Source organism: Haematobia irritans, chromosome 3, assembly GCF_050003625.1.
Source record: "Haematobia irritans isolate KBUSLIRL chromosome 3, ASM5000362v1, whole genome shotgun sequence".
Lineage (NCBI taxonomy): Eukaryota > Metazoa > Arthropoda > Insecta > Diptera > Muscidae > Haematobia > Haematobia irritans.
In genome coordinates, this window is record NC_134399.1 from 89445334 (window position 1) to 89471640 (window position 26307).

General features: G+C 37.1%; 2 protein-coding genes across 2 annotated transcripts; both read right to left on the minus strand.

The window, feature by feature from the left end:
* Positions 1-1413: 1413 nt before the first annotated feature.
* LOC142229658 (uncharacterized) lies at positions 1414-9835 on the minus strand. The gene is made up of 2 exons (XM_075300240.1): positions 9368-9835; positions 1414-2779 (listed from the first exon to the last, which is right to left on the minus strand). The coding sequence occupies exon 2, from the start codon at positions 2775-2777 to the stop codon at positions 2055-2057; it is 723 nt and encodes a 240-aa protein (XP_075156355.1). The 5' UTR covers positions 2778-2779; positions 9368-9835; the 3' UTR covers positions 1414-2054.
* Positions 2877-7793, minus strand: LOC142231054 (uncharacterized). The gene has a single exon (XM_075301674.1). It carries the CDS (start codon positions 7791-7793, stop codon positions 2877-2879), a length of 4917 nt encoding a protein of 1638 aa, XP_075157789.1.
* Positions 9836-26307: the final 16472 nt, after the last annotated feature.

The following is a 26307-nucleotide window of genomic DNA, read 5'->3' on the forward strand; positions in this document are numbered from 1 at the left end:
GCCACGATTTCGACCTTCAAACGCTCCAATAACGCCATATAATAGTCACTGTTGATTGTTTTTCCCTTCTCAAGATATTCGATAAAAATTATTCCATGCGCATCCCAAGAAACAGAGGCCATTATTTTGCCAGCGGATTTTTGAATCTTTCCACGCTTCGGAGACGGTTCACCGGTCGCTGTCCACTCAGCCGACTGTCGATTGGACTCAGGATTGTAGTGATGGAGCCATGTTTCATCCATTGTCACATATCGACGGAAAAACTCGGGTGTATTACGAGTTAACAGCTGGAAACACCGCACAGAATCATCAACACGTTGTTGTTTTTGGTCAAATGTGAGCTCGCGCGGCACCCATTTTGCAGAGAGCTTCCGCATATCCAAATATTGATGAATGATATGACCAGCACGTTCCTTTGATATATTTAAGGCCTCTGCTATCTCGATCAACTTCATTTTACGGTCATTCAAAATCATTTTGTGGATTTTCTTTGATGTTTTCGTCGGTAACCACCTCATTCGGGCGTCCACTGCGTTCACCGTCCTCCGTACTCATTTCACCACGCTTGAATTTTACATACCAATCAATTATTGTTGATTTCCCTGGGGCAGAGTCCGGAAACTCATTATCAAGCCAAGTTTTTGCTTCCACCGTATTTTTTCCCTTCAGAAAACAGTATTTTATCAAAACACGAAATTCCTTTTTATACCCTCCACCATAGGATATACCCCCCATCCCATGGTGGGGGGTATATCCGTTTGTAACACATCGAAATATTGCTCTAAGACCCCATAAAGTATATATATTCTGGGTCGTTGTGAAGTTCTGAGTCGATCTGAGCATGTCCGTCCGTCCGTCCGTCTGTTGAAATCACGCTAACTTCCGAACGAAACAAGCTATCGACTTGAAAATGGGCACAAGTAGTTGTTATTGATGTAGGTCGGATGGTATTGCAAATGGGCCGTATCGGTCCACTTTTACGTATAGTCCCCATATAAACCGATCCCCCGATTTGGCTTGCGAGGCCTCTAAGAGAAGCAAATTTCATCCGATCCGGCTGAAATTTTGTACATGGTGTAAGTATATGGTCTCTAACAACCATGCAAAAATTGGTCCACATCGGTCCATAATTATATATAGGCCCCATATAAATCGATCCCCCGATTTGGCTTGCGAGGCCTGTAAGAGAAGCAAATTTCATCCGATCCGGTACATGGTGTTAGTATATGGTCTCTAACAACCATGCAAAAATTGGTCCACATCGGTCCATAATTATATATAGCCCCTACATAAACAGATCCCCCGATTTGGCTTGCGAGGCCTCTAAAAGAAGCAAATTTGATCCGATCCGGCTGAAATTAGGTACATGGTGTTTGTTTAGTTACCCTGTAACCTGTTGTACACTTTCCGCAACACACACACACACTTTTCTTTTTTGGTTTGTTTAGTTGTTTATATTTATTGGGTTTATTTGTAGTTCAATTAGTTAAGTTTACACTTCAGTTCTTTCTTTTGTTTTTACACAAATTAACTTTCTTTAATTCAACGATTTTGTTTTATTTTACACTTTGAGTTTTCGTCTTTCTTCTTTTTTTTTACTTAGGTTTACAGTTCACGTTGCTTCTGCCGCTTGCCTCTTGAGTATGTAAAAACCAACTGTGTCATAGAAAAATGGGAATGATTGAATGTCCCTTTTGCTACTTCAATGTCAAACTTGACGAAAAAGAATTCAACGAAATGAGAGAGGCAAACGGCAGAGAGCGGAGGCGATCTGTTCACGTAGTACCACTCCACACAGTGGGTCAAATGCTTACGTGAACATACCGCCCCCCTTGCACCCACTGTGCAAACTAAACTACGTACTAATGGGATCTAATGATATAAATGAATATAAAATAAGAGAATAATTCATTACATAAGAATTCATGTTAATTTTAAAAAGATCCAAATTACAGTGAGCCAGCGTTTAAACAATATAATTGAAATTTAAATAATAAATTTATCAAGGAAAGAAAGGATAAAACTTGCACACTGCGTAAGGTTCGAATTTAGGTTTAAATGATTTGTTTGTCCAAATCGACGTCAATCTTCATTGATCCAAAAAACGCTCTTCCAAAGATGGTATCTTGTGTAAAGGGTAAGCCCTTCTCTCTCCGCGGTAAACCCAGATACGCTACTGCAGCGACGTCAGCGCCTAATACCACAGAGCAAGGGTAAGGGATATGAAACCCGTGGTCTGCCAAGTTCTTTGTCCCGTATTTGGCCCGAATCGGATATGGAAGCAATGGCATAGCAGGCATTCGTACAGCTGGTTGCACTCTGCGAACAAGATCCACCGAGACAGTACGGACGTCATTGTGCATTCCCCATAAGCGGACTGGCAGAATATCGTCGCATTTTTCCCAGGCCAAAGGAAACGTAGGCGTCGGAGTATAGTAGCTCGTCATTACATTAGGATCGAGCATTGCTCTGACATTCAAATGCTCCTGAGGCGCTCGTGGCGTCCACATGACAACCCATGCGGTCATTTGGACCCATGCGCTGTCTGATTCGACTGGGTGAAGAAATGTGTGATGGTGCTTAGCGCACTCCCAGCAAACGGCCTTACATGTGCACTGAGCGAACCCGTGAGACAATGCGAGACAATTGGTGCAGCCGTCCTTGTCTCTGATAAATGCGCGTTTCTCGAGCGGGGGAAGAGCCAGAAATCGTCGACATGTGCGTAGAGAGTGCCTCGAAATGCACAGGGGACACAAGTAGTCGTCGTTGAATTCCATAGCTGTAGAATAAAGAGACAAATTGAACAATGAGAGAGCCAAATGTTGATAGTGGGTTGAGCAATATTGGACCAATGCAGACACATTTTAGTATTTCAGTTATTTTTCTTGGGGAAGAAGCACGAGTTTATGGACAGGGCGAGTTATGATACCCGCTTGTGTTCGTACGTCAACTACCCTCACCTGACCATCTTTCCCCGCATGCAGCTGAACAATGCGGCCAAGTCGCCAATCGGTGGGACAAACATTTTCATTCCGCAAGACAACAAGATCATTTAGAGCCAAATTTTCTCTAGGCGACTTCCACCTAAATCGCTTATTTAGCTCCGCCAAATACTCTGACTTCCAACGGCGACAAAATTCTTGTTGGATAATTTTGATTTTTCGCCATCTATTCAGAAGCGAAGTTTTTGTAGGAATTTCCTCATTTTGTGCGGGCGAAAGAAGTGAAGAGCCAACCAAAAAATGTGCTGGTGTAAGTGCAGCAATATCATCTTGATTATCAGAAAGCGGAGACAAAGGCCTAGAATTCATGCAGCATTCGATCGAGCTAAGTATAGTTGCGAACTCTTCGAAAGTGTGTCGGATTTGACCAGAAACCTTCTTCAAATGTGTTTTACAGCTTTTTACCCCGGCCTCCCACAGCCCTCCCATATGAGGAGCTGCGGCCGGAATAAAATGCCATTCTACTTGCTGGAAACCATATCGTGAGACAATTTCATCACCCAGCTGAGAGATAACTTTTTTGAGATTTGCATCTAGATCTCTGGCAGCGCCAACAAAGTTTCTCCCGTTGTCCGAATACATTTTTCGTGGACATCCCCTTCGTGAGACAAAACGAGAGAAGGCAGCTAGGAAAGCTGGTGTCGAAAGGTCGCCAACTGGTTCCAAGTGAACCGCTTTAGTAACAAAACAAATAAAGAGACAAATATAACCTTTAGTTATTCGACAACCTCGACCGTGGAAATTCTTAATGTCGAACGGGCCAGCGTAGTCAACCCCAGCAGTAGCAAAGGGTCTGCCAAAAGTGGTTCGTTCTACTGGCAGAGGAGCCATTATCTGTCCCTGTCGCTGCTGACGCGAAATTGTACACTCTTTGCATCGATTTATTCGGGCCTTAATTAGATTCTTCGCACGAATTATCCAGCACTCCAATCTTATAGTCGCTAGAGTTAACTGGATGCCACCGTGTAGAGTTTGACGGTGTATGAACTCAACATAAAGTAGAGACAATCTGCTTTTATAAGCGAGGACAAAAGGGTGCCTTTCTTCGTAAGAAAGGGCCAATGTAGATCCAAGGCGCCCATTAGCGCGAATAATATCGTATTTATCTAAAAACGGGGTAAGAGTGAGAAGAGGACTGTTCGACGGCAGTTTTTGTTTACGACTGAGACAATTGAATTCGGCAGGAAAATACATCTTTTGCGACAAAGTAATAAGTTTAAATTTCGTTTGAGTCAATTCTTCGGACGATAATTCAAGAGAGCCATGAACGCAAATTCGCTTCAAAGAACGATGAGTATGCGCCACAAAACGTAAAACGTATGATAATACGCGTAGTGCCCTTGAGAGACAAGAAAACCTATCTAAAATGTCTTCCATTTTCTCCGACCTAGCAACAAGAGCTTGCATAGGTTTTGATTCTAAAGATGTATCCGCAATGTTTGGTGTTGAGGGCCAAAATCTTCTATCTTTGCGTAACCAAGATGGCCCATGCCACCATAAATCACTCCCCTTTAGTTCTAAAGGGGTCAGCCCCCGGGTTGCTAGGTCTGCGGGATTTTCCGATGTACCTACATGTCTCCAATTATCCCCGACCTTCTCATGAATAATTGCAACCCTGTTGGCTACAAATGTAGTCCAACTATGTGATGGTTTTTTGAGCCAAGATAAGACTATCATAGAATCCGACCAAAGAAACAAAGTGTATGGTTGCACATGCAATTGAGGCAATACAAAATCTGCCAATTTTGCCATAAGCAGAGCACCGCAAAGCTCAAGCCTTGGGACAGACATTTTCTTTATAGGTGCTACCTTTGACTTGGCTACAAGTAATTTAGAATGAGCCATGTCTCCTACTTCCACCCGAACGTACAATACGGCGGCATATGCAAGCTCAGATGAGTCACAAAACCCGTGATACTCTATCCGACACTCTGGAGAATAATTCAACCATCGATCTATTCTAATCTGATCAATTTCTCTATAGTTTGAAACAAACGCTTTCCATTTGAGCAATGTTAATGGTTTTATTGGATCATCCCATCCAATATCATCGAGCCACATCATTTGCATTAGTATTTTAGCATTTATCACTACCGGTGAGAGCCAACCTAATGGATCAAAAAGTCTCGCTATGACTGAGAGCACCTCTCTTTTTGTATATGTCTCTTTATTGGCCAATTTTTCCGTTACGAAATAAAATTCGTCTGAGACAGCATCCCACCTTATGCCAAGAGTCTTAACCGAACTCTTGTCATCAAAATCCAAAAATTGTTCATTGAGTAAATGGTCCCGAGGCAAATCTTCTAAAATTTCTCTTCTATTAGAGGTCCATTTTCTTAGTTGGAAGCCTGCAGATTCCAAAATCGCAATTAATTGGTTTCGAGCTTCTAATGCCTCCGAAACGGAATGAGCTCCCACTAAAGAATCATCAACATACATGTTCTCTTTTAAAATTTTTGACCCTATCGGAAACCTTTCTTTCTCATCTTCAGCCAACTGAAGCAAAGTTCGAAGAGCCAAAAACGGGGCGCAGTTGACGCCAAACGTTACCGTTTTAAGTTGGTAGTCTTGAATCTCGTCGTCAGGAGAGTTACGATATAAAATTCGCTGGTATGGGACATGTTTCGGATTGACAAGTATCTGTCTATACATCTTCGTGATATCTGCGTTAAACACGAATCTGTAAAAGCGCCAATTTAATATCAACGAAATGATGTCTTTTTGTAACACTGGGCCAACATATAGTGCGTCATTAAGACTTTTCCCATTTACCGATGGGCAAGATGCGTTAAATACCACACGCAATTTGGTCGTGGTACTGTCTGGTTTAAAAACGCCATGATGAGGCAAATAAAAATAATCGCAGGCTTCAATATTTGGAGTTTCAACTTTCTCCATATGTCCTAGTGACAAATATTCTTTGATGACTTCATCGTACATCTCTTTCAACTGAGGCTTTCGAGACAAAGATTTTTCATTCCTCAAAAATTGACAAAGTGCAATATATCGATTGGAATTTTTTGAAGCACACAATGGATTCTCTGCCTTAAAAGGTAAATCTACCATATATCTACCATTGGCCATTCGTTTTGTGGTATTTCTATAAATATTTTCACAGAGCCAATCATCTTTAGACATAGTTATGTCTTTACCAACTTCTTCTATTTCCCAAAACTTAGTCAATTGCTCATCAATTGATACCCTAGTACAGTGAGAGACTCGAACCACACGTCCTGAATCTCTATCATTCGCTGGGCCAGTAACAATCCAGCCAAATACTGTTTGCTGAGCTACCAACGAGCCAAGAATTCCGTGTTTTACTCCTTCTCGTAAAATCAACGGGTATAAATTACCTCCAATGAGGATATCTATCGGGCCAGTATGGAAGAAATTTGGATCAGCATATTCCAAATTTGGAAGTTGATCAACCAGAGAATTATCAAATGAGTGAGTAGGCACATCGCCTGTAACATCGCACACAACTAGTGCATCAATTTCCGCAGTGAAATTGTTATTAAGAATTGAGCCAATTGTCAAAAACGCTATATGAGAACATCGCGTTACAGCACCACCCCCCAAACCTGTTACTTCGGCCGAGATGGGCTTAGTTGGCAAATTCAATAATCTTTGTATTTTCTTTGAAATAAATGTGTCATCAGAACACGGGTCAATTAAAGCTCTGACTTTGTGAGCCAAACCATCTTTCAAAATATTAATCCAAGCCGTAGCTAACATTGTTTTATTACAGACGGACATATGGTATGCCCTCACATTGTGAGATGTGGATGGCGTTGGAGCGGACTGTATATTCTGTGTTGTCTGTAAATCACCTGACATATTACCTACACCAGGATTACTTTGTTGCTCGTCTCTTACTATATGCAACATAGTATGATGCTTAGCGCCACATTTTGTACATGTAGCCTTACTATTACATTTTGCTGCCCCATGACCACGGGCTAGACAATTCAAGCAGCTTCTATCTCTTCTAACTGCAGCTATTCTTTGCTTCGGGTTCATATTAAGAAATTTGGGACAAAATTTCAATTCATGCACTTCCTTACACAACACACACTTCACCGTATTAACCTTCGTGTGGTGAACCTTTGATTGCTTCGAATTATCAAAATTGCCAGTCTTCTTATGTCGTGGGCCAGATTCTTGCGTATTCATCATATCAGATACGCTTTCTATGGTTTGAAATCTTTCTATTAAAAATTTACTCAAATCTTCCCATTTTGGGAGTTCCGTTTTCTCCCCAATCGATTGTTCCCATAGCGACAACGTGAGCTTGGGTAACTTTGAAGAGCATTGGAACACAAAAATTGGATCCCATGACCCGACATCAATTTTATACAATTTCAGCACTGAGATACAGTTTGAAATATCTCTATGTAACTTTTTGAGACAACTAGATGACTCCTGAGAGCAATGAGGCAAATTAAATAAAATTCTCAGTTGATTGTTTATTAAAATTCTCTTATTTTCATACTGAGATTTTAAATTGGACCACGCTATATCGAAGCCTTCTGATGTCAATTGTACTCCCCGATTAATTTCTCTAGCCTCTCCACTTGTTTTTTGAAACAAGTGGTACAATTTCTCTACTGGGCTAAGTTTCTTATTATTTATATAAATTGCCGTGAAAAGATCGCGGAAGCTGGGCCATGAAACATAATCACCGTAAAACACTTCTGTGTCACACGGTGGAACACTAACAGAAGATGAAGATGTCTTCGGACTCACTGACGAGACAACAGATTTATTTTTCCAATTCCCAACAATTGTCATGCATTTCATGTAAACCGTATGTACTTCACCTTTCCTCTTTCTAATAGTGGCCTTATTCGTTTTCAAACACTCTGGTTGAATTTTGCTTTGAACCAAAAGTTTGTAAACCAGTAACGAAAATTTACTGACAGCAACGGGCCAAAATTTCAATAAAATCCGTTTAATTTTATTCTTATGAAATACTCAGTGTATGGAATATTATCTGCTCTAAGAATAAATTAATCGAGACCGAACAGAAAATTACTCAAATTTATCAGAATTCACGAAATATATCGGCTTTTATTTGGAACTTGTGTTTCGATTTCTGATTGTAGTATAATTTTCTCAACGAGCCAAAAAATCATGCAAATTTATTCACCAAATAATTATCAGATATAGCTTTGATATAAATTTGAAATAATTATTACAAAATCCGATCACTCAATAGAGGCAATAAAATTTTCAATAGTATGCATATATCCAAAACCATATAAATACAAATTTCAATACGCGTAAACAGATTAAGTCAACTGTTTTCCACTCAGAATATTTGCAGGGACAAGTTCAATGTGTAAATAGTGTATATTAACAATTCCCTTTTTGCTATGAAGTTGCACAAAAAATATAATACCCACAAGATTTTCCAATTCGTAATGTACACATATTTTTGAGCCAAATATATTCGTAAAATTTTTGTTTTGTTCATATACTATCAAAATTATTGTTTTAAGTTTGTTTCGATGTATTTTAAATATTTACAATTTGTCGAGCCAATAAAACTCCATACCATATAAGAATACTTTAATCAAAAAAAAAACTCCAACAATATGCTTCTTCTTGATATGGGCAACCAAAGCAGCGAGCGAGGTGAGACAAAAAAAAATCCACACTCAATAGTATTTGCAAATGGGGGTTGAAAACGAAAACGAATCAGTTGGCTTAAGAGACAATAAATTAAGAGAAGCTTCCATGCGCTCTCTTATGTGGCAACCACAATAAAATATTCGTATATTACTTTGCACTTGATGTACAACAACAAAAATATTTTATTTACAAAGTGACAAATCTATGACGTCACTCTATATGATCGACTTCAGCTAATGCTTTTCTCTTTAAGTTGTGCGTACCAACATGCACACACACACGATGCAACGAACAACGAGGCAAACGTATGACAGCCAATGTACGAAAGCAGCGCACCAACGTCAACTACTATGACGATAACGACAGCCAACTACTGTCGAACAGCGCATCAACATCAACTATTATGACAACGACGACAGCCAACTACTGCCGACTTTCGTATATGGTGCCGAAAAACAAATGTAAGAAATTTGCAAACACAAGAATAGCAGTGTAAAAAGATTTTAAAAAAAGTTAACGGACACCCGAGACAAATGAATTTTCGGAGTATTCCTCTCTCAATTTCTTCAACTAAGAAATTGCAGACAATAAAAAGGGAGCCAAATGTAAAACTCAGTGGAGTGGTTATGTTGTCAATAATCGAGACATTCACATATAAGCCGAGCCATAAAAAAATTATTTATCTGCATCGAGCCAATATTGTGATTATGTACAAATCCAAATGTACGTACCTTTGCTGATTCCAATTGGAGGATCGATAGGACCAATGTTTAGTTACCCTGTAACCTGTTGTACACTTTCCGCAACACACACACACACTTTTCTTTTTTGGTTTGTTTAGTTGTTTATATTTATTGGGTTTATTTGTAGTTCAATTAGTTAAGTTTACACTTCAGTTCTTTCTTTTGTTTTTACACAAATTAACTTTCTTTAATTCAACGATTTTGTTTTATTTTACACTTTGAGTTTTCGTCTTTCTTCTTTTTTTTTACTTAGGTTTACAGTTCACGTTGCTTCTGCCGCTTGCCTCTTGAGTATGTAAAAACCAACTGTGTCATAGAAAAATGGGAATGATTGAATGTCCCTTTTGCTACTTCAATGTCAAACTTGACGAAAAAGAATTCAACGAAATGAGAGAGGCAAACGGCAGAGAGCGGAGGCGATCTGTTCACGTAGTACCACTCCACACAGTGGGTCAAATGCTTACGTGAACAGTGTTTATATATGGTGTCTAACAACCATGCAAAAATTGGTCTACATCGGTCCATAATTATATATAGCCCCCATATAAATCGATCCCCGATTTGGCTTGCGAGGCCTCTAATAGAAGAAACTTTCATCCGATCCGTCTGAAATTTTGTACATGGTGTTAGTCTCTAACAACCATGGAAAAATTGGTCTACATCGGTCCATAATTATATGTAGCCCCCATATAAACCGATCCCCCGATTTGGCTTGCGAGGCCTCTAAGAGCAGCAAATTTCATCCGATCCGGCTGAAATTTGGTACATGGTGTCAGCATATGGTCTCTAGCAACCATGCAGGAATTGGTCCGTATCGGTCCATAATTATATATAGCCCCCATATAAACCGATCACCAGATTTGATCTCCGGAGCCTCTTGGAAGACCAAAATTCATCTGATTCAGTTGAAATTTGGTACGTGGTGTTTAAATATGGCCTCAAACTCCCATGCAAAAATTGGTCGAAATCGGTCCATAATTATATATAGGCCCCATATAAACCGATCCCCATATTTGACCTCCAGAGCCCCTTGGAAGGGCAAAATTCTTCCCATTTGGTTGAAATTTGGTACGTGATGTTAGTATATGGTATCCAACAACCATGCATTAATTGGTTCCTATCAGCCCATAATTATATATAGCTCCCATATAAACCGATCCCCAGATTTGACCTCCGGTGCCTTTTGGAGAAGCAAAATTCATCCGATCTGCTTGAAATTTGGTACGTGGTGATCGTATATGATATTTAACAACCATGCCAAAAGTGGTCTGTATCAGTCCATAATCATATATAGCCCCCATATAAACCGATCCCGAGATTTCGTTTTTGAGCCTCTTGGAGGAGCAAATTTCATCCGAGTCATTTGAAATTTGGTGCATTGTGCTAGTATGTGGTCGTTAACAACTAGGTCCATATCGGTCTATAGTTATATATATCCCTCAGATAAATCGATTTCCAATCACACAAAAATTGGTCCATATCAAGTTCATAATTGTATATAGCCCCCATATAAGCGACCCCCATATATCAATTCTGGCTCTCTACGTACCGTGCAAAAAGTCCAAATCGATTCGTAATTACTTGTAGACTTAACTATACATAACTTTTTTTTGTCTAATATATACCACGTATGGACTAACTCACAATTTAGAAAACGATGTTAAGACGTTTTAAGATACCACAACCCAAGTATTTCGATTGCGGATGACAGTCTTTCGTGGAAGTTTCTACGCAATCCATGGTGGAGGGTACATAAGATTCGGCCTGGCCGAACTTACGGCCGTATATACTTGTTTTCCATTTTTTCACAATAACAAAAGTTGATTCACAAAAGACGCTCTATCTCACAAAGTAATTGACTTACAGACGTCAAATTTTGACACGAGTCATTTGAAGGTTGGTACTATATAAAAATAATATGCATTTAATAATAGCGACGCCATATATGTGTCAGACCGGGGACTTATCAGCCAACCTGTTACATATGTTTCAGTCTCGGCCAATCAACATTTCCATAATCTCTAGTAAGATCTGGCTGGGTGAGATGATTCAATTCGCGTCTTATATGTTGATTTCCTATGAAAATTACATACGAGAATCATTTCTCCCAAGTTGAACCATTTTTTGGTGCTGAAAAAGTGTATGGTTTTTAAGGAATGAAATTTTACAAAATCAATATTTTCTTTTGTGTCTAAAAACTCTTCTATTAGAGGAGATGAATCAGACAAGAACATTGCACCGTTTTTCATTGACTTATGATTATTTTCTCCTACCGAAAATACTTTAAAGAAAACGGGAATAACGTTTGCCTAAAAGTTCGTTCGAGAGAAATGTATGCTTTTAGGCTGTTCTTGGGCCTGAGGCCAATATTGTGATGGGTTACACACTGAATGACAATGTGTTTATTCACCTCATCCTATGGTTGAGGTTATACAATTGGTTTTAAACGGTGAGTATAAAAAAATTAACATTTTTACATTGGGCGTTAAACAATTTAAATTTCCTAAATTAGCAACAATTAGTAATTCCTACACGGATGAAAAAGACTGTTTTTCATATGTTTGGCTATAAACATTATATGTTTGGAACACAAATTTTTAAACACAATATTTTTGAGTGCAAGCATATAATGTTCATAAACTAGCATAACATGTTTGGGACATATATGTTAATATGTTAGAACATATTATGTTTGGGGCATAAAATGTTTGTAAATATAATATGCTTGGATGCAAACATATATTAATTTAGAAATAGCCTATAAACATATATGTGTTTAGTAGCTTGGAGCGCTATTTAACAGGGAGCGATATTGAATTAAGTTGGTGGTTGTTGCTTGTTATTACAAAATTAACATTTTATTTTTCCTTGGGCAATTGATCAGCTACTTCTTTGATCCTTACAAACTGTGTGGTCCGCTGTTCGAATCCCCGTCCGGCAAAAGGTAAAATTAAAATAAAAACAAGTATATACGGCCGTAAGTTCGGCCAGGCCGAAGCTTATGTACCCTCCATCATGGATTTCGTAGAAACTTCATCTAAACACTGCCATCCACAATCGAATTACTTAAGTTGCGGTAACGCTTGCCGATGGCAAGGTATCTTAAAACCTCCTAACACCATCTTCTAAATTGTATGTAAGTCCATACGTGGTATATATTAAATCAAAAAAGATCGATCCAATACGTATATAATTCAGTTTGACAAAGTAGACATAAAATTTTGACAAAATTTTCTACAGAAATAAAATTTTAACAAAATTTTCTATAGAAATAAAAATTTTGACAAAATTTTCTATAGAAAGAAAATTTTGATAAAAATTTCTACAGAAATAAACTTTTAACAAAATTTTCTATAGAAATAGACTTTTGACAAAATATTCTATAGAAATAAAATCTTCGTAGATTATTTTTGGCTCGAGTGGCAACCATGATTATGAACCGAATAAAATTTGAACAAAATTTTCTATAGAAATAAAATTTTGACAATGATGAAAATTTTATTGTGAACCGAATAAAATTTTAACAAAATTTTCTCTAGAAATAAAATTTTGACAAAATTTTCTATAGAAATAAAATTTTGACAAAATTTTCTATATAAATAAAATTTTGGTAGATTAATTTTGGCTCTAGTGGCAACCATGGTTATGAACCGATATGGACCAATTTTTGAGTGATTGGACCAATTGTTGTATGGTTGTTAGCGACCATATACTAACACCACGTTCCTAATTTGAACCGGATCGGATGAATTTTGCTCCTCCAAGAGGCTCCGGAGGTGAAATCTGGAGAACGTTTTATATGGGGGCTATATATAATTATGGACCGATATGGACCAATTCTGGCACGGTTGTTAAAGATCATATACTAACACCATGTTCAAAATTACAACCGGATTGGATGAAATCTGCTTCTCTTGGAGACTTCGCAAGCCAAATCTGGGGATCGGCTTATATGGGGGCTATATATAATTATGAACCGATGTGGACCAATTTTTGCATGGTTATTAGAGACCATATACCAACATCATGTACCAAATTTCAGCCGGATCGGATGAAATTTGCTTCTCTTTGAGGCTCCGCAAGCCAAATCTGGGGATCGGTTTATATGGGGGCTATATATAACTATGGACCGATGTGCACCAATTTTTGCATGATTGTTAGAGACCATCTACCAACACCATGTACCAAATTTCAGCCGGATCGGATGAAATATGCTTCTCTTTGAGGCTCCACAAGCCAAATCTGGGGATCGGTTTATATGGGGGCTATATATAATTATGGCCCGATGTGGACCAATTTTTGCACGATTGTTAGAGACCATGTACCAACACCATGTACCAAATTTCAGCCGGATCGGATGAAATATGCTTCTCTTAGAGGCTCCACAAGCCAAATCTGGGGATCGGTTTATATGGGGGCTATATATAATTATGGACCGATGTGGACCAATTTTTGCGTGATTGTTAGAGACCATCTACCAACACCATGTACCAAATTTCAGCCGGATCGGATGAAATATGCTTCTCTTAGAGGCTCCACAAGCCAAATCTGGGGATCGGTTTATATGGGGGCTATATATAATTATGGACCGATGTGGACCAATTTTTGCATGGTTGTTAGAGACCATATACCAACACCATAAACCAAATTTCAGCCGGATCGGATGAAATATGCTTCTGTTAGAGGCTCCACAAGCCAAATCTGAGGGTCCCTTTATATGGGGGCTATACGTAAAAGTGGACCGATATGGCCCATTTTCAATACCATCCGACCTACATCGATAACAACTACTTGTGCCAAGTTTCAAGTCGATAGCTTGTTTCGTTCGGAAGTTAGCGTGATTTCAACAGACGGACGGACGGACGGACGGACGGACGGACGGACGGACGGACGGACATGCTTAGATCGACTCAGAATTTCACCACGACCCAGAATATATATACTTTATGGGGTCTTAGAGCAATATTTCGATGTGTTACAAACGGAATGACAAAGTTAATATACCCCCATCCTATGATGGAGGGTATAAAAATCATACAATTGAATAATTTCTTCTACAATGTTTGTATTACAGAAAAAGGTGCTAAGAACTAAAAAATCTCGTGGAAGTGAGAAAGATGTGGGGGAATATACAATTGGGCAGAAACAAAATTTTGAGCATTCAGGTCGAAAACCTATGTTGTTAGCACCTATATTACCTGTTTATTTTCATAATTCATTATGATTGTAAATATATAAATAAATAAATAAAATTTTGAGCACAATATTGTTTGGGAGAATTTTTTTTAAGCATATAATATTTTTGGATGTAAAATGCTTCCAAACATATTATATGTTCACATAATAACATATTGTTTTTTGGAAGACAACATTATTGAATTTGGATGCAAAAATACAAAATGTTTGGAACTTAGACTACCCAAACATATATTGTTTAGACCAATATGCTTTCAAACATATTATATATTGGAAGAGATTAAACATATAAATGTTTGGGCAATACCCAAAAATATATATGCTTGAAGCAAAATATGTTTGGGAGTATATGTTACAGAAGCGATTTTTTGTGAGCGTGTACAAACCCGCAACACTGTTTAAGGATGTGCATATGATTTGCTCCTTAGCTGCCTTCGCTTTGTACCACTCACTACGTAAATTTGCTTAGATGCTTTTTACCTTTGATTAATGTCTTGACAAATAAGGTCGCTTTTCATGCAAAGAGAAATACTGAGAAGGAAACTAATGTAGATAATTATGCTAAAGTAAGCATAAGGTACTGAAGTCAAACAAAGGGAGCTTTCTCTTATCATTGCCAGACAGACCCAGAGTGGTATAAGAAACAAACATCAGAGTCTGGTGGCTGTTACTGACGGGATACTATGAATGGCATAGAATTTCATAACAATATGGTACGTACTCTAGGTTGCAATGGTAAGTTCACAAAGTCCACAGCATACCAGTAGTAGCATAACCCGCATAAGGGTGCTTTATTAATTGTTTTTGTTTTTTGTTCATTTATTTCCAAAATCACGTTTTGTCCACATATAATTTTGGGTTCGACTCCAGGCGCTGAAAAAAATATAGACCACCATACACTGAGAAAAACACAGACCACAATAAAAAGAAAAAAAAACATTTGGAAACGTTTTCTTTTTGTAAGAGTATTTTCAATTTCTTCGACAATTTTAAACTTTTATCACCAAACAAAATTTTTTTGTTACAAAATATTTATTTTTGCAATAAAAAATATTTTTCGATCCACAAACAAAGTCTATTTCGTTTATATCACGGTTCTTTTCTGACTTTAAGTCTTTTTTGAAGATATTAAACATTTAATATAGTAGTATGTAATGTCAAACATCTGTTCGGAATCGTCCATATTTGGAATATACAGTGGTGAGCAGAACTGAGTATATGTTTTCACTTTTTGCAATCTTCATTAAATGGAAAATGTCTAGTTAAGCGCCCAAAAATTGGACCGTTGATGACTTGAAATAAGTTAAACGGTCAGATGAAACAAAAATAAACCGTGTTTAATCCGATGCACAAGTACATTACTGGTAACGACCTCCAAACATTACTGGTAATGACCTGGTAACGACAAAGTGTCCACAAACACCACATTACACAAACCGTTAAACAAAGCGGGGGATACCTCATGGTATGGGTATAGTGACACTGGTGATGTTTGCATAGTTGTTAGAGGTCCTATACTAACATGACATACTAAATTTCAGCCTGATCGGATCAAATTTTCTCCTCCCAGAGGCTCCAAAATCCAAATCTGGGGTTCGGTTAAAACGGAGGCTATATATAATTATGGACTGATATGGGTCAATGTTTGCATGGTTGTTAAAGACCATATTCTAACACAGCGTACAAAATTTCAACCGAATCGGATGGAATTCGCTCCTCCAAGATACTCCCAGCAAAAAAGTAGTTTGGATTTGCAAACTGGGATGATCTCCAATGAATTGTACATGGGCTTGTCATAGGACGGAAGTACTTCATTTTTGGATCCTTTGCATTGCTTCAGAAGTTGTACCTTGGAAGTTCATTTCGATGGAGAAATTTAAAAAATAAAGTTTTGTTTTTCAATTTAACTTTTTATTTTGATCAGTATTGTTTGTTACACTTTTTTCCTATTCTATAATTTTTATAAACTGAAAAATTTCTTCGCTTCCACCGGGGGTTGAACCTGGGTCTGTTGGCACCAGAGCAGAACACTCAGCCACAAATGCCATTGAACACGATGCATCAAAACGTCTATTAAAATATTTGTGACCTCATATGACATTCTAACTACTTCCTGTGATGTTATTTATTATTATGAATGAAAAAATAAAGAACGCTGGTTCAAATTTCACCAGCGGCAATTTTTTATTAAATATTTTTAAAAAACAGTATTTTTTTATGGATATTTCAACAGGACTCTGCACCATCACATTTAACATTCGACAACCAAGAATGACTTAGGAGGTTACTTGTTTCATATCTATTGCAGAATTGCCACATCCCTGAATGTCTATCACATGGACATTTGGCGAATAAAATTGGCACTAAAAATACCAAAGTGTCGGTCATCTCAAGACGGCGCATCTGCGTGATTGGGAATTGAATGATTTTGCGTCTTTGTCGTTGCCGTTGAAGGCCATAGACTCGTTCTGGCCGAACTTACGGCCATATATACTTGTTGATACTATTTTAGTAAGAAAAGTACCGTGGTACCCCCGCGACACTTCTGGTACCGTTGACTTCTTTAAGTTCATTAGCTTATTATATTTTAACTAGTCCAAATCAGTTTATCCTTACATACATATGGAACGCTTCTCTCAAATCAAATAAAGCCCGATTACTATACAGAGAATATAAAATATAACAGTGCTAAATTCCGAATCCAAATGAGACAGATTCTAAGTCACTCATTGCTGGACATGAGCATCAATAGCTGAGTCGGCCTTTTCTTAAATGTCCATAGTTCCAATAACGATCAGTATTTGGTACCTCCAAAAAATTTGGTGTTGCTAAGTTTATGGTACGATGGAAAGAATCAAACAGTAACTCTTTCGAATTTCAGCCGTTTTGCACACCCCAGCAAAAAAAGAGTCGCCAAAAGAGTAGTCAAAATGGCATTTTTTTTGAGTAAGTTCGGTTAATAAATAAGGCTATTATGGATGATAGTTGATACCACAGGAGGTTACCTCGTGCTCAATTTGAGTATGATCGGTTAATTAATAAGGCTATTATAGGCACAAATAAAGTTATTGCGGGTAAATTTTTCATAATCGGGCGATACATATATATGGGAGCTATATCTAAATCTGAACCGATTTGGAGTCTAAGCAATTTCTGCATTACTTCAGGAAGTACCACAATAAAACCATGGCAATCTGTATGGCAAGCGGGCATTTTTACCATTTTATCCTGGAGGTTCTCTTTTAAAAGCAAAACAGAAAAGGCCTTATCCAAATTCAAAAAGTAACTCTTGGCTTAAAAAAAGTATCTGATTCAGAACAATTTGAAGAATGTTATTTATCATCCCTGATTATAACTAGCAGACAGACGGACCTTGAAGTATCTTCTTAAATTATAACTAGCAGACAGACGGACCTTGAAGTATCTTCTTAAAGTTTTCTCCTTACAAGAATTATTGTTTTTATAACTAAACCACATAGTGGTCAGGGTATAATAACTTTGATCTGCCAAAAAATGTGCCTACCAGAAATATTGATTTTAGACGCTATAAAATATATACCGATCGACTCAGAATCACCTTCTGAGTCGATCTAGCCTTTGGTGTCCGTCCGTCTGTCCATGTATTTGTTGTTCACAGGATTCCGGTCGCAATTATTAACCGATTTTGAAAAAATTAGGAACAGGGAGTTTCTTGGCCACAAGGACGAACACTAACAGGTTGGCTGATATGTCCCGGTCTAACAAAGAAAAACACATATTTTTGTCAAAATTCGTTTTTATTATTCAACCTAGTTTCCTTCAAGAGCGATACAACGATTATAACGACCTTCCAATTTTTTGATACCATTTGGGTAGTACTCCTTCTGTTTTGCCTCAAAATAGGCCTCAGTTTCGGCGATCACCTCTTCATTGCAGCCAAATTTTTTCCCTGCGAACATTCTTTTGAGGTCTGAGAACAAGAAAAAGTCGCTGGGGGCCAGATCAGGAGAATACGGTGGGTGGGGAAGCAATTCGAAGCCCGATTCATGAATTTTTGCCATCGTTCTCAATGACTTGTAGCACGATGCGTTGTCTTGGTGGAACAACACTTTTTTCTTCTTTATATGGGGCCGTTTTGCCGCGATTTCGACCTTCAAACGCTCCAATAACGCCATATATGGTTTTTCCCTTCTCAAGTTAATCGATAAAAATTATTCCATGCGCATCCCAAAAAAACAGAGGCCATTAATTTGCCAGCGGACTTTTGAGTCTTTCCAGGCTTCAGAGACGGTTCACCGGTCGCTGTCCACTCAGCCGACTGTCGATTGGACTCAGGAGTGTAGTGATGGAGCCATGTTTCATCCATTGTCACATATCGACGGAAAAACTCGGGTGAATCATCAACACGTTGTTGTTTGTGGTCAAATGTGAGCTCGCGCGGCATCTATTTTGCACAGAGCTTCCGCATATCCAAATATTGATGAATGATATGACCAACACGTTCCTTTGATATCTCTAAGGCCTCTGCTATCTCGATCAACTTCATTTTACGGTCATTCAAAATCATTTTGTGGATTTTTTTGATGTTTTCGTCGGTAACCACCTCTTTCGGGCGTCCACTGCGTTCACCGTTCTCCGTGCTCATTTCACCACGCTTGAATTTTGCATACCAATCAATTATTGTTGATTTTCCTGGGACAGAGTCCGGAAACTCATTATCAAGCCAAGTTTTTGCTTCCACCGTATTTTCCCCTTCAGAAAACAGTATTTTATCAAAACACGAAATTCCTTTTGTTCCATTTTTTTCACAATAACAAAAGTTTCTTCACAAACGACGCTCTATCTCACAAACCAATTGACTTACAGACGTCAAATTTTGACATGAATCATTTGAAGGTTGGTACTATATAAAAATAATATGCATTTAATACTAGCGACGCTATGTATGTGTCAGACCGGGGACTTATCAGCCAACCTGTTATTGAATTTGGAAGAAATTGGATCAAATTTAAATATAGCTTCCATATATATGTATCGCCCGATTTCGACAAATGGGGTTACGTTGCGCTTTTTTACAAACGCATCGCCATCAAATTTGGCAAAAAATAATATTTTTCATCGCCCTTCAAGTCTGCAAAATTTCATCTAAATCGGTTCGATTTTCCCAAATTTGTCAATAGAACCCTTATTTATTAACCGATCTTAATCAAAGTTGGCTAGATCCCGTCCTCTATAGTACTAACGGTATGTGCAAAATTTCATCGAAATCGGTTCAGATGTAGATATAGCTCCCATATATGTATCGCCCGATTTTGAAAATTTTGCCCCTAAAAACCTTATGTTTGACCATAGAGGCCTCATTTCTTAACTGATCTTACTCAAATTTTGCACAAGGTAACATTTTGTGGTACTAATCAGACCCGCAAAATGTTATGCAAATTGGTTCAGATTTACATACAGCTTCCATATATATGCATCGCTCGATTTTCCCACATTTGGCCATAATACTCCTATTTATTAACCAATGTTACTGAAGTTTCAAATTTCGATGTACTGGGCGATCGTATTTATATGTACTTGTAGCTCTTACATAAGAATATTGCTCAATTTTTACAAATTTGGATTTATTATCCACATTAATTGAGCGATTTTCTCTTGTTTAATAACGGGCTCAATATTAGTGGCATACTAAACCCGTAGGTGCAATATCAACTACAGCCAGTGTTGCTAGAACTAGGGGAAATTCCTTATATGTAGGTTTTTTCTAATATTTAGCGTCTTGTAAGACGTAGGGCCACAATGTATGGACATTTTCACTCAACACAATTTGTAATAATTTTTACATTTTGGTGGCTTTAGAGGAGGAAATTAGAAGCCGGCAAGGCTTGATCTTTAGCAATGTGTGGTAACAACAGTTACCACTCGTGCCAAAAAAAAAATCTAACAAAATTTGAAGATTACCACAAATCTACCAAACAAATATTTCCATAGAAATTTTTGGCGAAACTTTCTTCCTATAAAAAAATTTTGTCAACATTTTATTGCTATAGAAAATTTTGTCAAAATTGTATTTGTGTAGGATTTTTTTTTCGAAATATTATTTCTATAAAAATTTTTCTCAAAATCTTATTTCTATGGAAATAAGATTTTGAGAAAAATTCTATGGAAATTTTTCTATGGAAATATTTCTATGGAAATAAGGTTTTACATTGATAGCCGGCATAAGCCGGCTATCAATGTAAAACCTTTTTTCGGAGGGTTCAAGTGTGGTTTTTGTTGGGTTTAATAAACTGCCTGAATTTATTCTGATAATTGGTTGATAGTTTTGCTGCAAGTAGAGGATGCTGATGAGGAATGTGGTAATTCCGAAACGTGCGTCCATCCAACCATCTTGCAGTCTATAGGGCTTTGCCCAAATAAATTTGACAAACATTCTTTTCCTCTGTTGGTTAAGCTACTCTTGTAGTTTAGTCAATGTATGGTTTTAAGCTGAAATAAAAAAACGACAACAATGCTTAAAGAACAAAACCAACAATAACAAAACAAAACAAATGGAAAAAGAAGAGGAGGCACGCTCAAAATAAACCCAGCCATGTGAATTCAAATCGATGATTTGACAGTGGCATAGGAAAAGAGATATGTTTGTTTTCGAATTTATTTGGCATAAGCCGGCTATCAATGTAAAACCTTTTTTCGGAGGGTTCAAGTGTGGTTTTTGTTGGGTTTAATAAACTGCCTGAATTTATTCTGATAATTGGTTGATAGTTTTGCTGCAAGTAGAGGATGCTGATGAGGAATGTGGTAATTCCGAAACGTGCGTCCATCCAACCATCTTGCAGTCTATAGGGCTTTGCCCAAATAAATTTGACAAACATTCTTTTCCTCTGTTGGTTAAGCTACTCTTGTAGTTTAGTCAATGTATGGTTTTAAGCTGAAATAAAAAAACGACAACAATGCTTAAAGAACAAAACCAACAATAACAAAACAAAACAAATGGAAAAAGAAGAGGAGGCACGCTCAAAATAAACCCAGCCATGTGAATTCAAATCGATGATTTGACAGTGGCATAGGAAAAGAGATATGTTTGTTTTCGAATTTATTTGGCATAAGCCGGCTATCAATGTAAAACCTTTTTTCGGAGGGTTCAAGTGTGGTTTTTGTTGGGTTTAATAAACTGCCTGAATTTATTCTGATAATTGGTTGATAGTTTTGCTGCAAGTAGAGGATGCTGATGAGGAATGTGGTAATTCCGAAACGTGCGTCCATCCAACCATCTTGCAGTCTATAGGGCTTTGCCCAAATAAATTTGACAAACATTCTTTTCCTCTGTTGGTTAAGCTACTCTTGTAGTTTAGTCAATGTATGGTTTTAAGCTGAAATAAAAAAACGACAACAATGCTTAAAGAACAAAACCAACAATAACAAAACAAAACAAATGGAAAAAGAAGAGGAGGCACGCTCAAAATAAACCCAGCCATGTGAATTCAAATCGATGATTTGACAGTGGCATAGGAAAAGAGATATGTTTGTTTTCGAATTTATTTGGCATAAGCCGGCTATCAATGTAAAACCTTTTTTCGGAGGGTTCAAGTGTGGTTTTTGTTGGGTTTAATAAACTGCCTGAATTTATTCTGATAATTGGTTGATAGTTTTGCTGCAAGTAGAGGATGCTGATGAGGAATGTGGTAATTCCGAAACGTGCGTCCATCCAACCATCTTGCAGTCTATAGGGCTTTGCCCAAATAAATTTGACAAACATTCTTTTCCTCTGTTGGTTAAGCTACTCTTGTAGTTTAGTCAATGTATGGTTTTAAGCTGAAATAAAAAAACGACAACAATGCTTAAAGAACAAAACCAACAATAACAAAACAAAACAAATGGAATTTTTTCTCAAAATTGTATTTCTATAGAATTTATTATCAAAACTTTATTTCTACAGAAAAATTTCTCAAAAAAATTTGTTTATAGAAACTTTTTGAAAAATTTTATTTCTACAGAGATTTAACAAAGAAAATTACTATTTTTGGTAGATTTCTACCAACTGTGGCAACCGTGGTGGTAATACAAATTTGTTTTCTAGGTTATATACGTTGTATATTCATGTTTTAAGGTAATAAAGTACTTAGAACCATTTTTTTTTGTAAAATTTGTTTAAATTTAACGAAAAATATTGTAGGGAAAATTGTTTGGGAATGTATGGGAAAGTAGGGAATTTTTTTGTCCTTGTAGGCTAAACCGAGCATTTTCCCTGGTAACACTGACTATGAGCTATAGTCAGATTGAGACGAAGCACCCATAAACATGTACCCCTTAATTTTCTTAAATATGCAACTGTGGTTTATCTCCCAGACCTATATCAATGTTACCCCACAAATGCTTATTATTACTAATTCAGTAATGGTGGTTTAGGGTAGGTTAGGTGCCAGCCAGATTTATCAGGTTCACTTAGAATATTCAGTCCATTGTGATAGCACAGTGGTGAACTTCTCTCTTATCACTGAGTGCTTGCCCGATTCCATGTTAAGCTCAATGACAAGGGACCTCCTTTTTATAGCCGAGTCCGAACGGCGTTCCACAATCCAGTGGAACCACTTAGAGAAGCTTTGAAACCCTCAGAAATGTCACCAGCATTACTGAGGTGGGATAATCCACCGCTGAAAAACTTTTTGGTGTTCTGTCGAAGCAGGAATCGAACCCACGACCTTGTGTATGCAATGCGGGCATGCTAACCATTGCACCACGGTGGTGGTTTAGGGTATGATATATGTTAGTTGGCCCCGCCCTACTTTCTACTTTACTTATGTTATTTGTTTTTTTTTTTTATATGGAGCATAAAAGGAATTTCATTTATTGATTCCCTTGAATTTTCATTCTTATTTTAAAATACCACAATTTTTATTTTACAAGTGCCCATACTGATGCGTTGTCCTATCAGTAATATTTACAAATATACAATTTGATTTTGATTAACGGACAATCGTTAAAGTTAATACAGTGGAATTGTTATAGCTTTATGTTTGGTTTTAGGTCCCATTGACCCTTTGATGTCGCGATTACTAACCGCCACTCTAAAAACAATGACAATTTATGGTCCAAACAATATGCTAAGTGATTTTTGTCTGGCACGAGATTCACCAAAACCGCATATCTGTCTCAAAGTTACATTAAGTGGCCACAAACAGGATACTCTAGAGTTTTTTTTTTTTGTTTTGTTGGGTCAGAACGGTAAAATATCACCGTTTCCGCTGAGTACACCAAAAAATCTAACGTTTTGTTTTGAATGGAAGTATGACAAGAATACAACACACACTGTACACATTTCAATGCCTAAAGGGTATCCGAATAAGAGGTGTTAAAAATGTTCTTTTTGAATCCGGAAGTAAAGCAAAATTGGCACAAAAGTGATGGATTTAACATGAGTGTGTCATAATGCGGATGCCCACCATTTCAAAAGCCGCTGCACTTAATTTCCATCTCTTTTTCAGGTGTGATCCGAACTCTATGATTTGGATTAAAAATTTTTGTTATATTTTGCCAAAATAAAAAGTTTTTATAATTTTTTTTATGATTTTTTAATGCTTGTCTAGATCGTTTGACCTTAAGTATTTTCACAAATTCGAAATTTTCCTAGAATGTATTTACCACTTTTCTGACAAATTTTTAATATTACGTATCTATATATTCATTTTTACTCCGTTTTTAACCTATTTGAAACGAACAAAGTTAAAATTACATTTAAAATATGAAAAAGCGAGTTATAAAAAAATTTTGTTAAAAGAGCTTCCTGTTAGTTAAAACAAATAACATCTTTGGGAGGACATTTTTGAGAATTTAAAAAGATAACATCTCTTGCCCAAAGTGCTGAAGGCATTTTGTACGAATTTATTTCGGCATAAGCCGGCCGGCGATCATGTAAAACCTTTTTTCAGAAGGTTCAAGCAGGGATCCGGAGCGGAGCGTGGAGCGGAGCGGAGCAAGCCCTTTTTTTGCCGGAGCGGGAGCGGAGCGGGAGCGGCATTTCTAAAATCCGGAGCGGAGCGGGAGCGGAGCGGTTTCCAAATGAAAAACCGCTCCGCTCCGAATAAAATATTACTTGAATGAAATGTGTAACTTTGAAATTACACTGTGTAGGTAAAAATTTAGCTAGTACTTAGCGTAGTGTGAGTAAACGTTTAAAATGTACGATATGTATTTTTGTACGTACGTACATTGGGGAAAACACAACGTGTCAAAATATATATCTAGTATGTCAAAATATATATCTAGTATGTGTTGTAAAAGTAACAACAGTACTTTCGATCAATTTCATCCCGTATTACTACAAAGATGTTTGTAATGAACGTCAAATAAATGCAATTAAACGATCTTATTTATATTTAATTTTTTAGTTTTCTACACTGAAAAAAATATTGTCGTGAAGTCAAAGATTCCATGTCCTTAGAATAAGAATGCAAATTTTGCTTAACATGGAAGACGCATTTCTCTAAAATAAAGTTTTTTTTTCTTGTGCAAAAGGCAATAAACTTTTGAATGAAGTTGTAATGTCCTTATAATTAAGTGATTTTACTTAAAAATGTGTATCATAACATGAAAGATAAAATTTTTGAGGTAAGGTCAACGTGACTTTAATAATTAAGAAAAATTCTTTAAAATTAATAAAATTGTCTTTAAATTTGTTTCCTTTTTGCATCTTGCCTACAAAGCAAAAAATCGTTAAAAAATAAGACATGTTTTTCAACACTTTATTTTAAAGACGCTTTTTACTTGAAACATAGCATAATTTCTACTGGAAGTCGAGTCTTAATATGGAAAAAAAAATAACTCGTTAACTCGTTTTTAAAGAATTTTGATAACAACTGACGAAAAAAATCTAAAAAAATGAAAAATTAACATTTGCTTCCTAGAAGCAAGTACATAACCCCCAAATTTAAAAGAGAATTACGTCTTTAAAGTATCCTTACTTGTATTCTCCGATCCTTTGGCTCGGAATTAATACCCAAACTGTTAAAGTAAAGACAAAATCTTTGGAACCGGGCATGCTTTTTATACCCTAAACCACATAGTGGTTTGGGTATAATAAGTTTGATCGGCCAAAAAATGTGCCTACCAGAAATATTGATTTTGGACCCCATAAAATATATACCGATCGACTCAGAATCACCTCCTGAGTCGATCTAGCGCTTGTTGTCCGCCCGTCCGTCCGTCCGTCTGTCCATGTATTTGTTGTTCATATGATTCCGGTCGCAATTATTAACCGATTTTGATGAAATTTGGTACAGGGAGTTTTTTTGGGCACAAGGACGAACGTTATTGAATTTGGAAGAAATCGGATCAAATTTATATATAGATCCCATATATATGTATTGCCCGATTTCGACGAATGGGGTCACGTTGCACTTTTTTTACTAACCGATCGTCGTCAAATTTAGCACAAAATAATCTTCTGTATCACCCTTTAAGTCTGACAATTTAATCGAAATCGGTTCAGATTTAGATATAGGTCCCATATATATGTATCGCCCGATTTTGTCAAATTAGGTCATAAAACCCTTATTTATCAACCGATCTTACTCAAAGTTGGCGAAATGTAATCTTCTATAGCACTAACTATATGTGCAAAAAATCATCGAAATCGGTTCAGATTTAGCTATAGCTCCCATATATGTACCGCCCGATTTTTCTAAATAAAATAAAACTCAATTGAACAAATAATACAATGTTTGTACTATAATTTTCTCGAAGAGGAGCGGAGC

Coding starts and splice junctions, on each gene's coding strand:
- LOC142229658 (XM_075300240.1), bottom strand. CDS start 2,777: ATGGAATTCAACGACGACTACTTGTGTCCCCTGTGCATTTCGAGGCAC.
- LOC142231054 (XM_075301674.1), bottom strand. CDS start 7,793: ATGACAATTGTTGGGAATTGGAAAAATAAATCTGTTGTCTCGTCAGTG.